The sequence below is a fragment of the Phodopus roborovskii genome, unplaced genomic scaffold (assembly GCF_943737965.1).
Source record: "Phodopus roborovskii unplaced genomic scaffold, PHOROB, whole genome shotgun sequence".
NCBI lineage: Eukaryota > Metazoa > Chordata > Mammalia > Rodentia > Cricetidae > Phodopus > Phodopus roborovskii.
This window is the reverse complement of record NW_026126517.1, coordinates 53,595,054-53,610,194: the sequence shown is the minus strand read 5'-3', so window position 1 is coordinate 53,610,194 and position 15,141 is coordinate 53,595,054. Positions and strand designations below refer to the sequence as shown.

Below are 15,141 nucleotides of genomic sequence, written 5' to 3'. Positions count from 1 at the left end.
GAGTCTGTGGGAGTGGCTATTCCCTATTAGTCCCCACCCTCTGCATAAGAATGGTCACCTTAGGAAAGTGACTTCCACACTCAGCTGGACTGGAGTTGAGGAGCTGAGGAGAGAAGAAGCCTGGGCTCTCACTAGGTCAGTTCTGTCTTTATAACCAGTGTAACTTGTCCAATGTCTGCATCACCCAGAACCAGATTTTCAGTGCTTTATTTAGCATGTGCTAATTGCACATAGTAACTGCCTTTATTGTGTAGTTTCTTCTTATGTATATGATATACGTTGATTGTATTCACTGTCATTACCATTGTTGTTATCTGCATTTGACTCTGGTTCGTATGAATCATTTCTCCTCCTCTTTTCCTTCTCTCTTTCTGTCCTGCCCATGTCTCCCCCCTCCTCCATCCCTCCTTCCCTTTCCTCCCTCCTTCCTCTGACCTGGCTGCAATCTTCCCTTCATCTGTTCCTTCCCTCTTTCCTCTTCTCCTCCTCCTCTGTTTTCTCCTTCTGCTTCTCTGTCTGTCCTTTCCTTCCCCCTCCTCCTCCAGTGTCACTGAGCTGACGGGTGGGGTTTAGTATATTTGCAAGGGACTCTGAATGCATGGATTTAGGACAGTGCAGAGTACATCTGGATTGTCCTCCCAGGCACACTGAAGATCCATAGCGTTCTTCTGTTGAATTTCCTGTGCCAACCTCACAGAGAACGTGCAGACTCTTCCCACTTGAGAATGATCAGAGCTTTATAATGCATCAGCTGTCAGGTTCTCATGAGGGCAGGGAGGCCAGAGTCTGAGGGCTAAGATTGGGTGACACTGACCTTGCAGCAGAAGTCACCTGGGCAGAACAAGCAGGGGCTTTCTTCCTGGGCTGTAAGGCTTCTCACCCATAGTCCTGGCTTAAACTGGCTGAGGTGATGGTGCTTGTGTTGAATTCTCAGGATAATGTGCATACCCTGCTGTTCTGTTAACTGATCCTTAAGTCTGTGGCCTGGACAGGATCTCAGCCCATATGGACCAGCGTCCAATTGAGTCCTCCTCCAGCCGTTATCATCCCTTGGCCTTGAAAACTGTCCAGTGTCCATAAAGAGTCAATCACACTCCTTCAAAAGTAGAAATGCATTTGTATATAAATCAGAAATGGGGTATTGAAAGGAAAAGAACGTGGGCTGAGAGGGCACAGATAATTTGTTCCATGTCTAAAGATTCTAGTCACACAGGCTTTGACATATGAATACAGTGAGAGGACATGTGCTCTGAAGCTAAAACCACCAGCAGCCTACACAGAGTGCATTAACCATTCCCTACCTGGAGGTCTGGAGCTGATGTGGGATTGACACTTGACATGTTGTGTTTCTAGAGGGATTTTCTTTCTGCCTCCTTTTGTTTCTTCAACTTAAACAGTATAGATTCTCTTTGCCTAAAGATGTTAAGTGTTGTGATCAAGAGAGATTGTGTGTCACCACTCTTGAAAAAAAAAAAAGAAGAAGAAGAAGTCCAGTGAGATAGTTAGAGGCAAGGGTGCTGATGGCCAAGACTGACGGACTGTGGTAAACCCGGAACATGGCGGCAAGAGAGAACTGATTCCAAGTTCCTCTCTGTCCTCTGTGTACTTACTGTCCAGTGTGTGCCCACATACACAGACACGCCAATAAATAAGTAAGCGATAAAAACACACTGTCTGTAAATATGTAACTGAAACCGTCCCTCTAAGTCTGAGCAATTGAACTCATCCTGGCTTTTCAGGGATCTTGTAAATTTTACAACCACACTCCTGATAGGTCCACCCCAACTCTACTGATGTGATTGTGTGATTATCTTTCTGTACCATTATTCTTAGAAGTAGGAATTACAGAACTTGATCTCAGCAGTAGAAAACATGGCCCCTAAGAAAATGTTTGGTAAGACGTAAAGGTGTTTTGACTTGTCTTGACTAGGGGTAGAAGGGATATAATAGTCTCTTGGAGGCTACTTGGTTAATAAACTACTTGCCCCGGATAGCTTCAAAGAACCAAAAATCACTTGGTCCAAATTAACAGTGTAGAATAGCCTTGAATCATGCAACTGAGAACTGCAGGCTTCTACGGCTAGTTCCAGTAACACCCACTTCTTACATCTTGTGCCAACCCTGAGTGTGAAGTCACTGCAGATGCACAAGAATGTAACTGCTTTTAAAGTCTTACTCCCAAGTACTTACGTCTTCCACACAAGAAACACCCATAGGGAGCTGTAGCAATGGCAGTGGTTAAGAGCACACGTTGACCTTCCAAAGGACAGGAGTTCAGTTCCCAAGATTCATACTAGGCTGCTCAGAGCAATGTCATTCCAGTTCTAGAGAATCCGATGGTCATTGTAGCTGCTGCACCTATGTGCACTTATACCCCTCCCACCACACACACACACACACACACACACACACACTTAAAAATGAAAAAGAATCAATTTTAAAGGACACTCTGAAGTTCCCTATCCTATCACTAGTTAAACACTTTACAGCCACTGAACAGCAAGGACCCAGTAAATTGTGCTACTGTGCAAGAAGTAAGCTCAGGGTTTCCTCATCACGTAACTATGTGCACATCTATCTCTGCTGTAAGTGTGCAACAGGGAAGGCTCCTTACCATCAAACTTGTGGTGATTAGATGAATTTCTAATGAGCAACTTGCGGTTATATCGTGTGCTCCAAAGGCAGTTACTTCCCTGTGATACAAAGTTAATGCATCAGCAACTCCCCTTCTGAGTCATAGAATAGGATCCAATCTAGCAGGGGAAACAGAACTGTAACTAAGAGATGAGCCCTTATGAGGGGGGAACTGGGGTTTGTCTCAGCCGGGTGACATGAAGGCATCAAAAGCTTCTGAACTGAGCAGCCCAGGAGTGAAGGACTGGGGAGGACTTTGTCTCATCCCCTTCCGTGATGGCTCTGCTTTCCAGCTTTGCTTTCCAGTTCTCAACAGGCTCCCAGGCTTTCATCACTATAGGGTATAGACTGCTCAGGCTATGTTCTCAAGGTGAAGGCATATGCCCACTAAGACTGTTTTGGTGCAAATGCATGTTGGTGGTCACTGACGGGGGAGAAATTAGTCAATAAGACCTGCAAGCCATCCATGAAGAAGGCCGACTACATTTCTCTAGTGTTGCATTATTAAACACATCTCAAAGCACAGTCTCCCCTGGGATTGATCTCTTTCTTTTTCATTCATAGTTAGTGAAACCACAGTTGCTGCCATGTCTGGGAAGCCCGTGCTTCACTACTTCAATGCCCGGGGCAGAATGGAGTGCATCAGGTGGCTCCTGGCTGCAGCAGGGGTGGAGGTAGGTGGTACATTGTTCTTCTGGAACTGGACCCAAGATAAGTTTAAAATACATTTCTAAGCTGAGAGACTCCACACCAGGAAAATTGTGAACAGTTTTGTGTTAAATGGTATTGTTGATGTATTGAGAAGGAGATGGACTGATTTGCACAAGTGAAGATTTTACTATGCTTTCTACCAAGAAAAACATTCAAATCAAACGATGTTTTTCGTTTTGTTGTTTTTGTTTTCTTTCTTTTTTTTTTCAGGAGAAAAAAAGCACATGCTTATTTGGTTAATTAGCTATTTGAGTAGAATCATTACATAATTAGACATACAGAAATAGAAACTTGAATATTGATTAGTAAGCAATACTAATTGTTATATTGCAGATTATGGTGTGATATTGTGGTTTTAGGAATGTGGCACTGTGCTTTTAAAAGGAGTACTTACATTTGGAGATTCACAGTAAAGTGTTTGTGATGGGGTCTGTCCGACACTAAGGTCAGTGTCGCAGAGAAGATGGGCACAGAGGTGAACAGGGTGAACTTTAGCTGGTGGTATTGGAGCTGGAGATGGATGGATCCAGGAGCCTCACATCAAGTGTGAGGTTTTACAGCACAGAACCAGAAAGTTCCAGGATAAAAAATGGCTTAAAGGGGACAGGAGACTCAAGTGTGGCTCAGTGGTGAAAATCCCCTACTGTTCTTGAAGAGGACCCACCCAGGCTACTCCCTACTGCCTGTTACTCTAGCTTAGAGGGCTCCCATGCATCTGATGACTACACTTGTGGGCACTCATGTGCTCCCGCACACACCCACACCCTCTTGAAGATAATAGAAAAAAATTAAAAGGGTAAATTATACTAAATAGTTAATCGAGTCAATTTTTAAATATACAACACAAATGTGAGGCCTGACACAGGGTTTTAGGGAAGTGCCTTTCAAAACAGAGCAAGACTCAGTAATCAGTGTGCAGAAAGTGTCAAGCCTGCCAGGCGCAGGACTGATAGAGAGGGTTTGGGTGGTGAATAAGACTGAGGTCTCATCCTCAGGTGGCCCCCGTGTCTAAGAGCTTTCTGTTCAGTGTGAGAGTGGCCCAAGTGAGTGTGGCAGCAATATTCTGAGGTTTTATGTTTCCTTTGCGCAGAAAATTCTGGTAGGCTTTTGTGCTGCCCTCTAGAGGAGTCACTGGGAAAAACACTTCCCAGTTTGCATCAGTTTATTGTAGGCACATCTCATCTGCCCCTCAATAAAGCCTTTCAACACCCAGAACCTACTGGTCTGTTTTGTAAGTGAACATCAAAGGGGACGGATTCATCAGATTATTTTCAAATTGGTTGTAGATTTTGGTCCCCAAGCTGAAGAAAATGTCCATGCTGTGCATATGAGATGAAAAGGCACCTGATTTACAACTGTGAAATATCTCAAATTTAAAGGATGTCCTCTCAATTGCATTATTAAGAAATGTGTGATCCAGTGCTGAGACTTCTCAGATCAGAATGGGAAAGGTGTAGCAAGTATTGGCATGATTGAGAGGGATTGTTGAGCACGGCAAACTCAAGTGTCAATACATCTGGGTTTTATTTTCTTGATCACAACAGTTTTAAGCCTTTCTGTGGTCAGACAATCAAAGGACTGTGTGGCAAGGATGCTTGGAAATGTAGGAGTGAAGGGTGTAAAACCTGCTGATTGTGTGTTTTTGCAGGACGTGGAGAATGGAAAGAAGGGGCGACTAGGATGTTCCCCAAAGATAGTGACGTCAAACAGATTTCCCTAACAACATATATACACATATGTATATATGTACATATATATGTTGAATTTAAAATTTTTATTTTATGTGTATGTGGTTTTGCCTGAATGGATGTGTGGTGCACCATGTGTGTGAGTCCAGGGCCCAAGGAGTACAGAAGAGGGTGTTGGATCCACCGGAACTGGAGTTACATACCACTGGAATTGAACCTAGGTCCTCTGGAAGAGCAGCCAGTACTCTTCGGCCCTGAGTCATTTTCTGCAGCCCCCAGATATAAAACTGAAAGATACTGATGGGGGAGGAAAATTGACCTAAGAAGTTTAGAGCATTGGCTGCTCTTCCAGAGGACCCAAGTTCAATTCCCAGCACCCACATAGTAGCTAACAACTATCTGTAATTCTAGTTCCAGAAGACCCACTGTCTTCTGGCATCTGAGGGCACCACTCATGAGTGTAGTGCACAGACATACATGCAGGCAAACACGCATGCACATAAAATATTGACTTTTTAAAAGATCTAGAAAAAGTGTATTAATCATTGGACTTTAAAACATTGAAAATATATTTTTCAAGTCTCAGAACTGAAAGAAGACTATTAAAATATGCAAAGATTTTTAAGCTATGTGGACACTTCAGAGGCTGCTATTGAGAAAGGAGATATATTCAGAATACAACCGATAAACTTAGTCTATATTCAGTATTGGTGCTTATACATAGAAGACATCAAGTTGGCAGGGAACAGTTGACAGCTATTTGGAGGATCTTGAAATTGAGCCAGCAAATGCAAAAGTACGATATACAAAGATCAAGGATGGTAAAGATGAAAAGAATATAATTGAACACTGGCTGATAGAGCCATCTAGGCAGAACTGTTTAAAGTGAATCCAAGGCAAAGACAAATAAAGAAAAGGAAGTGAATATAAAAAGGATTACATTTTGCTTACTTACTACTCACCAATTTTATAAAGGACAATGTAAGAGTTAGTCTACTACTATCTCTGACATAGTTCCATCATGCCATATATCCTCATTGTTTACAGATGAGAAGTACCTGGACCAACAGTTAGGGAGCCTCCACAGAAAAGACCCAGGTCCTCTGCATGTGTGTGACAGTTGTGTAGCTTGGTCTCTTTGTCAGGCTCCTAGCAGTGAGATCAGGAACTTAGCTGCCTTTGGGAACCTGTTCTACAGGCTGGATTAGTTGCCCAGCCTTGACATCACAGAACAAGCTCAGTCCTGCCTCAGCTTGATGTCCCAGGCTTTGTTCAAGCAGGTGGGAGTCCTGGCCCTTTCTGAATGGAAGAGGAGGAGTGAAAGGGGAAGAGTGGGTAGGTGGGAAGCAGGGACAGGGAGGCATCTGAGAAGAGAGGAGGGAGGGGAAACTGAGGTCGGTATGTAAAATAAATGGAGAAAAAAAGTTATTTAAATAAAGTAAAATAATAAAAAAGAGAAGTACCGAAATAGACCTCTTCTTAATAAAGTATCAGGAAAATAAGAAATGTAGATGTTTACCGACCCACACTATGTATCAGATTGGAGATACAGAAAGTTCTATTCTGTTCTCACTGGAGTTAACAGGCTTCCCTGAGAGCCCAAAAGCTCAACAGGCAATTTCCCAGTGCTGGTCCTCCAGTCACATCACTCCCTTCTTAGGACTTAAGCATGGACACAGTGAGGTCAGCGACGAGGAACACTGCAAGAATGGGCAGCTTTGTTGGGATCAACACTTTTGTTGATGGATCTAATCTGAATTCACAAGTGGCCATGATCAGACTCCTTTGTATCTACTGCAGGTTTTAACCTCTTCGTATGTATTGCCAGACAGGGACAACTCAAGTTTAAAAGTCTACAGTGGTACAGAATGAGCTAACAAGAATGCATTTACATTTTCTGCTTTCAGTTTGAAGAGAAGTTTATAGAACGCCCAGAAGATTTGGAAAAGTTAAAAAAAGGTAACACTCAGTATCTGTATGTCCTCATTGAGGAGCCCAGTAGAAGGTTTACCAGAAGGTGGTGTTGGAGGGCGGCAGTGGGTGGGTGGGTGGGAATAGTCAGGAATGCAGAGTGATAAAATGTAGAGGGTGGGGCTCCTTCGGTGCTCTGAAAATGGAAACACTGATAAGGGTGGGAAAGTTGGTTTTCTCCAAAAATGTGCCAAGTGGCTAGTTAACATGTTCTGTTATTTCTGTACCAGAGTGAGCTATCTCAGTCAGGTACTCTCACTCATTCAATCAGGGTTTCACATACACCGCCCTACAACCACACAAACACATGACCGTTGATTAAATCTTGGGTGGAGAACAGCGGGTTGATTTCTCTTGAGAATTTTTATTATACCTACTATCTGCCACCAATACAGGCTCACCACATAGGAACCTATCACACAACCCCTTAACATCACCAACACGATTAGACCTTCAAACTCTCTACTTATCTGTTTTCATGGTGGCTCTCTGCTGTCGCCCCTCCCCTTCCAAATGTATCCAGGGACATAAATTGAACATACAAACATGCATGAGAGATATAACATGTAACTGGATAGAATAAAGAGGAATCAAGGAGGCTCAAAAGCCAAAAGAGGTGGGGTGACACAAAGAAGGAACAGAAGCAAAAAGTAATTAGGATTTTACTTGAGAGACCGGCAACCAACCATTATCTTCCCTTTGCATGATCAGAAGTTTCAATACAACTTTTCTGGTCCTGGGAAGTGAGACTGGGACATCTCACAGACCTTTCTCCTTTCTTCTTGCAAAGATGGGAAGTTGATGTTTGAACAAGTGCCCATGGTGGAGATCGACGGCATGACGTTGGTACAGACCAGAGCCATTCTCAACTACATTGCCACCAAATATGACCTCAATGGAAAGGACGTGAAGGAGAGAGCCCTGTATGCTACATTTCCTGTTATTACCCCAAGGGGAAACAAAGGAAAGACTTGGGTCCCTCCACCAATGAGCAAGAGTGGCAGGGTTTGTGTCTAGGAGTGGCTGGTTATGGTATAAACACTTAGGTCAGGGATGGAAGAGTCTATAGAGGAGAGGGGAGAGCAAAGGGGATGGGTTCGAGTGATGTGACTACATCAGAGCATGATGCTGCCAGCACAGCTCAGGGACAGGAGTGCAAACATGATGGGCCAAAGGCCTTGAGCATGGTGGAATCATGACACCTGGTGCTCAAGGCTTCATTCAGTGCCTGGTCCTCAGCCAACATCGTAGGACAAAGGACACAGGATTTGAGGCTAGGGGAGGAATCCTAGGGAAGGAAGGGTGAAGGAACTGCTTCCAACATCCCAGGAATGGAACAGTGAAGAGCAAGACCTTGAATTTCCACCCAGTTCTATGGACTGGTCTATTGCGGTAAATAAGGATCAGGATAAACAAATAAGCCGAATAGATGTTTATTTAGGGAGAAATAACTTACAACCTAGACAGATGAACACCAGGAAATTTAACCCGATCCTCTCCTGTCCGAGTCACGCCAGAAAGAGAGCGCCTTCCTGGCCCCCTCAGACCTCCTTCCTCAGGTCACCTCCGCCCATCGCTCCACCCCCCAATGGGCGTGGTCAGTGCTACAGAAGGACTACCTCACTACAATCATTTCTAGAGCTTATATACTATCCTTCTGTGGTCTTTGAAGGAGTTAAGGACAGATAGTTATGATTATAGTTTTCCTTAATATTAAAGATAAGTTACATAAACTTTAAACACACAAAAATAGGATAGATAATAAAGTATTTTCTTCAAATCTTGCTAAATGTTAATAAACTAAATAATGTTAACTATGATTCTTATTTAATAACTGTTATGTGATATATTTTGCTATGTTAAGGTTAAAACCCTTGTTTTTATTTAGACAAAAAAAAAGAGATTATGGGAGATGTCATTCTGTATATGTTTCTCATACTGGTTAATAATAAAGCACTGTTGGCCAATAGGAAAGGAAGATAGGAGGGACTAGGAGACAGGGAGGAAATAGAAAGAGTAAGGAGGAGTCAAGATGGAGAGTCTGAAGAAAGCAGTATGCCGCCGGCTCCCCGGTAAGAGAAATACATAGATCAGCAGAAATGGGTTAATAATTATGGCAGAGCTAGCCGAGAAGAAACAAGTAACAGGGCCAACAACATTATATCTAATACAGAGTCTCTGTGTATTATTTGGGGCTGGCGGCATGGCGGCGGGACAAGACCAGCGGCAGCAGGCAAAAAAACCGTACTCGTTACACTGGTCAACTCAAGGAGACGTAGAGAGACTGGTCCTCAAGGATCAGGGTTAGCTGAAGCATATAATTCAGGACTAAAGCATCCAAGGTGACTGAACCACCCATGCTGGAACCCACTCTGCTTGACAAATCCTTCATTCATAAACCACTGTGTGGGAGTATATCTCAAAAGCTAAATGTGGTGCTGGCTAGCAACTCTAGTGTGGGAACTGTATGTCCATGGGAAACAGAGACTCAGCTGTGATAGTGCTTGTATGGAAATACTCCTAGCAGCACATTATTTATAATTTTATATGGTGGAATCAGCCAAGATATTCAATAATAGATGAAAGAGGAGTACAATGTATAACTTTACAATTACCTTTCAGTGTAAATTTCTCAGGATTTTAGATTAAATGGCAAAATAGTAAATCCCTGAAAACTCTTGGCCATTCTAATAACTTTGTCTTTCAGGATTGACATGTATGCAGAGGGTATTGCAGATCTGAGTGAATTGATCCTGCATTTGGTTGTAACACCCCCAGATCAAAAAGAAGCTAAGATTTCCTTGATAAAAGACAGAGCCAAAAACCGGTACTTGCCTGCCTTTGAAAAAGTAAGTACACTCTGAAGCCTGGGCACACTGAGTTCCAAGGACAAGAGAAAGGCAGAGGCTTGGAGAAAGTCACTGCAGCACTGACCTTCCATGAGCCTCCCTGTGCAGTTCCCTGCCCCACAGGACACTATAAAAATGGCCTGTGTTGGAACACTGCATGGTCATGCCAGTCAGGGGGGGCATACTCAACAGGGTTCATGGCCACAGCTAGAACTTGATCTGTGGAAGGCTGAGCCACCCCAGAGATGGACCTAGACCCTGCAGAGCACAATGGGTTTCAATTCCAGAGCAAACTGAAGAAAGTGACAGGTGGGGAGACACTCTGTGACATTACACAGGGAGGCCAGTGAGCGACTGGCTGTCAGGAGAATATGATAGCACTTCAAAGGTGGAGGAGAAGTTCCTGAACAAGGACAGTGATGGATGGAGAGGGGAGGGAGGAGGTGGATGAAGAGATGTTAAGGAAAGTGACATGCAGGAAATGGGGTCACAGATGCCTGGCTGAGAGGAGAGCCCCGCACACCCAGCAAACGAAGGCGTGTCAGTATAGATATAGGGCCTCTCCTAGTCAGGGCTTCTGTTTGGAGGTAGATCAAGAACACTTCAGAACTAACTTCTGTCAAGTAAAGGTAAGAACAAAGCTATCATCCTAGAGGAAACGGGCATCTTATACAGTCCAGAGAGACCCTGTTTACTGCTTAGAGGCTATGTAATCTGGGAGATTAGAGGCAAACTCAAGTCTTATGCAGTAGTCAACTTTATTTAGAGCATTAGACAATTTTTATTCTGAGGGTTAAGAGAAGTCACATGAGCAAAGTGTACGGTCACAAGAACAAGCCACATGTAGTGAATGGTCAAGTAGAAAGTGACAAAAACGTTTTTCCATAGAGGCATATAAACAAATAACAATGGCCTGTTGTAACGAATAATCTGAAATAGACTCACTCCTATCCACTACACCTAGAAATGGCAGGAGAGCATAATCCAAAATTGTAAAACAATTCTACAATTCTTGAAGAAACTGAGCTTATATGAATCTTGTCTTGGTTTCTTGGAGTTTTCTCACAAGCACTCAGAAATATCCTCTCGCAACTCCATTCTTGGACCATGTTCTAACAACCCCCTGACTGAAATTCCTGTTATAAATTGTCACATTATTTTTTCTTCATCCACTGAAAGTTCATGCACTTCTGCCTCTGCTCTGTGGAAGCAGTGAGGGTTTTAGGAGCCAGCAGGTCCTCACACAGCCCCCTGTAGTCTATGGTGCTGACAGCTAAGAGCCTGTCTCATAGGACACACTACCCATCTCAGCTTAAATCATGTCTCGTTGAAAACCATGAGCTCCCTGTTTACAATGAGCTATGCACTGAAGCACACTTGAGGCTTAATTTTACTTTTGAATGTTTGGCTTAGTTAGGGTTTTCATTGCTGTGAAGAGACACCATGTCCACGGCAACTTTTATAAAAGAAAACATTTAATTGGAGTGGTTCACAGTTTCAGAGGTTCAGTCCGTTATCATCATGGTGAGGAGCATGATGGCATGCAGGCAGACATGGTGCTGTCTACATCTTGTCTTTCAGGAAACAGGAAATCGACGGAATCACTGGGCACTATCCTGAGCATAGGAAACCTCAGATCCTCTCCCCACAGTGACACACTTCCTCCAGCAAGGCCACACCCACTCCAACAAAGTCACACCTCCTAATAGTGCCACTCCCTATAAGATAATGGGGGTCAATTACATCTAAAGTACCACAATGTGGTAATTATAACTCTTTTCTCAGTATACATGGACAATGTACAAGGCTTTTAACGGTTCTTTACTTGAATCTGAGTAGAGGCAGACTGTCCCCTTAGGAGACTTGGGAAAGATTAGTGATTCCAACCCAATTCTATGCATTCACCATCTGTCTCCATTAATTTTGCAGGTGCTGAAGAGCCATGGACAAGACTACCTTGTTGGCAACAGGCTGACCAGGGTGGACATTCACCTGCTGGAACTTCTCCTCTATGTTGAAGAGATTGACTCCAGCCTTCTGGCCCCTTTCCCCCTGCTGAAGGTGAGATCACTTCAGAGAGGCACACACACACACACACACACACACACACACACACACACATGCCTCTGAGAATAAGACGGTGGCCTGTGGGCTGCTGAGGTCCCACCCTCAGACCTCCAAACTGAGCTACTAGACCCTGGTTGGAGGCATGAAAAATAAATCTTTTTGTTTATGGAAAGTTGAGGGTGGTACCCCAAGAAGAATATTTTGCCTTTTGCAATGAGAAAGACACAGGACCCCACAGCTCTCTCTCTCTGGATCCCTGCTCCTTGCAGGCTGCTTGTGGACTTCATCATGTCCTGTCTGTGCACACTCAGTGTCTGAGCAGGTCCCTGTCATGCTCATCCCCTTCCTCAGCTCTGACTTCACAGCACTGTGCTTCCTTCTCCACAGCCCCCACCATGCTGTCTCCCAACCCAGGGACCCCGTCCTTATCCCCCATGTCAAAACTGGCTGTGAGTTGCTCCTGGCTAGACTTGGATATTTTCTGTCCCCATTTCCAACTCAGTTTTTCATGTCTTCCTTTGTCTTTGGTAGTCTCTCCTTTCACACCTGAGAGACACAGTGCTCTGTGCTCTGCCCCCCTGAACCAGATCTACACGGTGTGTCCAGGGTCCTTAGGAGAAGGTGTTGATGTCAAAGGAGGTCTTAAGGAAGATTGTGCTGACCTATGGTTTCTTGCTCATGGTTTTGTCATTCTTCTCGTGTCTACACTGAAGCTGTTGCAAGGAAGCAGATGCTCATGTTCTGGGAGGGGCTCAGATGTTTGCACTGTCCACATAACAGTTCTGACTCTCAGGCTGTGTTTTCTGGATTACAGGCCCTGAAGAGCAGACTCAGCAGTCTGCCCAATGTGAAGAAGTTCCTACAGCCTGGCAGCCAGAGAAAGCCTCCCACTGATGAGAAGAAAATCGAAGAGGCAAGGAAGATTTTCAAGTTTTAGTAAACTTCATTGACCAAGTCCTTGTATACCAGTCTCTGATGTTTTTCAAAAATGAGAAGCAACTGTGGACCCTGGGTATTTTAAAATAATAAACAAGAAGGATCATTGTATGTAGCTTATGTGTTTGAAGTGTGAGCTGGGATTCCTAGTATAAAGAAGGCAAACTAAAACCACTTCAATTGAATGCAAACTAGTCTGACTAGGGACCCCACCCTACAGCTCCCCCCCCAAACCCTGTTATCTACAAATAAACATTGATGCACATCAAGAGTTTAGAAAACAACACACCAAGTCCAAATTCAATAAAAGGAAATAAGTATTAAAATCAGGGCAGAAATTAATAAAATGAAGACAATAAACACAGTACAAAGAAGCAATTACTTTAAGAGCTGGTTTTTTTAAAAAAATAAGCAAGATTGATAGACTCTTAGCCAAACAAAACAAAAGAAAAATCAAGGAGAGCCAGGTCATCGAAACAGACAAGCAGGGAAATGTTACAACAGGCATCAGGGATTCAGAAAATGAGAAGGAAATACTTTTAAAAACACATAGCTCAGCAGGTAAGAGCACTGGCTGCTCTTCCAGAGAACTTGGCTTTGATCCCAGCACCCACATGTTGGCTTACAACTACCTGTAACTACAGTTCCAGGGGATTCCATGTCCCCTTCCAGCCTCTACAGACACCAGGCATGTACACAGTGCACAGACAGACATGCAAGCAAGCACTCATATATATAAAATAAGTAAATAAACAAATACTATACTTCCATCTTTGGGTTCCTATTGCTGTGAAAAGACACTATAAACATGGCAACTCCTACTAAGGTAAACATTTAATTGGCTAGCTTACAGTTTCACAGTTTTAGTCCATGGCACCAGGCAGATGTGGTACTGAAAAAGGAGCTGAGATCCTACATCTTGATCTGCAGGCAACAGGAAGTGGTCTGAGACACTGGTTAAGGCTTGAACACATAAGACAAGTTCTCGAAGCCCACTCCCACAGCAACACACTTCTGCCAACAAGGCCATACCTCCTAATAGTGCCATTCCCTTTGAGCTTATGGGAGCCATTTACGGCCAAACCACCACAACTCCATTAAGTTGGAAAACATAAAAGAAATACATTCTTAGATACATCTGAACCACCCAAAACGGAAGTAAGATGAGACTAATAAATTGATAACAAGTAAGGGACTTGAAACAGTAATAAAAGCCTTCTGGCTAAAAAATACTCAGGTCCAGATGGATCCACAGCAGAACTCTACAGACTTTCAGAGCCCTGCAACCAATACTTCTCAAATCAATCCAAAAGAAGAGAAGCAGAAGGAGCATTTCCAAACTCCTTTTACAAAGCCAGGGTTACTCAAATGCCAAAGCCAGGAAAAGACACAACCACAACCACAACCACAGACCAGGAGGATGTAGGCACATATGGACCAGCTGAAGAAGCTGGCTCTAACACCGCTGAAGGAATGGTGCATTCCTTTAATCCCAGCACTCAGGAGGCAGAAGCAGGCAGATCTCTGTGAGTTCGAGGTCAGCCTGGGAAGTTCCAGAGCAGCCAGGACTGTTATACAGAGAAACTATAAAAACAAAAATAATAATAACCATAGTAATAATTTTAATATAATTTATTTGGTAACAAATTGACATAAGTTAGTGCTCATGTAAACTAACATTGTTAAGTTGACCCAACTTCTTTTGGGCTCATAGTGAAACAAAAATTTTAAGGGAAAAGTCTCAACAGGTCCATATTTTAGCCAGGCCTAGGTGAGATACAACTCTAAACATTATATTTTGTCATTTCAAAACTGGAATGAAGGCTTACAAATATGTCTTAAAATTTATAGTGATCTTGAAATGTTACATCATAATGGGCCAATTATTCATCTGTTTTTTATTTCAAAGAAAGAAAAAATTGCTTAGGTCAGCCAGGTGTTGGTGGCATCTTTAGTTCCAGCACTTGGAAGGCAGAGGCAGGCAGATCTCTGTGAGTTCGAGGCCAGCATGGTCTATCTACAAAGTTCCAGGACAGGTTCCAAAGCTACATAGAAATCCTGTCTTGAAAAAAACAAAGAAAGAAACAAACAGGCAAAGAAAAATGGCTTAGGTCAAATACCTGTGAAATTTTTCGCATTCCTTCCACAGAGGAAAGCAGGTGACCCAAGTGATAAGTCACTAATGCTAAATGTTTCCCACTTTATGTAGTGCTGACGCAAAAGAAATTATCTTGGCTCAAATACATGGATTTGGGTTGCTCAAATAACATGTTCTAATGTGGAAA

The 15,141-nt window shown here is 43.3% G+C and overlaps 1 protein-coding gene across 1 annotated transcript; it reads left to right on the top strand.

Moving 5' to 3' along the window:
* Positions 1 to 83: 83 nt before the first annotated feature.
* On the top strand, positions 84 to 12,971 carry LOC127232008 (glutathione S-transferase A2). The gene is made up of 7 exons (XM_051198003.1): positions 84 to 135; positions 3,199 to 3,308; positions 6,941 to 6,992; positions 7,795 to 7,927; positions 9,712 to 9,853; positions 11,783 to 11,914; positions 12,735 to 12,971. Exons 2-7 carry the CDS (start codon positions 3,222 to 3,224, stop codon positions 12,855 to 12,857), a joined length of 669 nt encoding a protein of 222 aa, XP_051053960.1. The 5' UTR covers positions 84 to 135; positions 3,199 to 3,221; the 3' UTR covers positions 12,858 to 12,971.
* Positions 12,972 to 15,141: the final 2,170 nt, after the last annotated feature.

Excerpts from the sequence above, each read along its gene's own strand:
- LOC127232008 (XM_051198003.1), top strand. The coding sequence starts at position 3,222 with ATGTCTGGGAAGCCCGTGCTTCACTACTTCAATGCCCGGGGCAGAATG. Across the intron at positions 9,854-11,782 it reads ACTTGCCTGCCTTTGAAAAA|GTGCTGAAGAGCCATGGACA; the intron begins GTAAGTACACTC and ends TTAATTTTGCAG. Across the intron at positions 11,915-12,734 it reads CCCCTTTCCCCCTGCTGAAG|GCCCTGAAGAGCAGACTCAG; the intron begins GTGAGATCACTT and ends TCTGGATTACAG.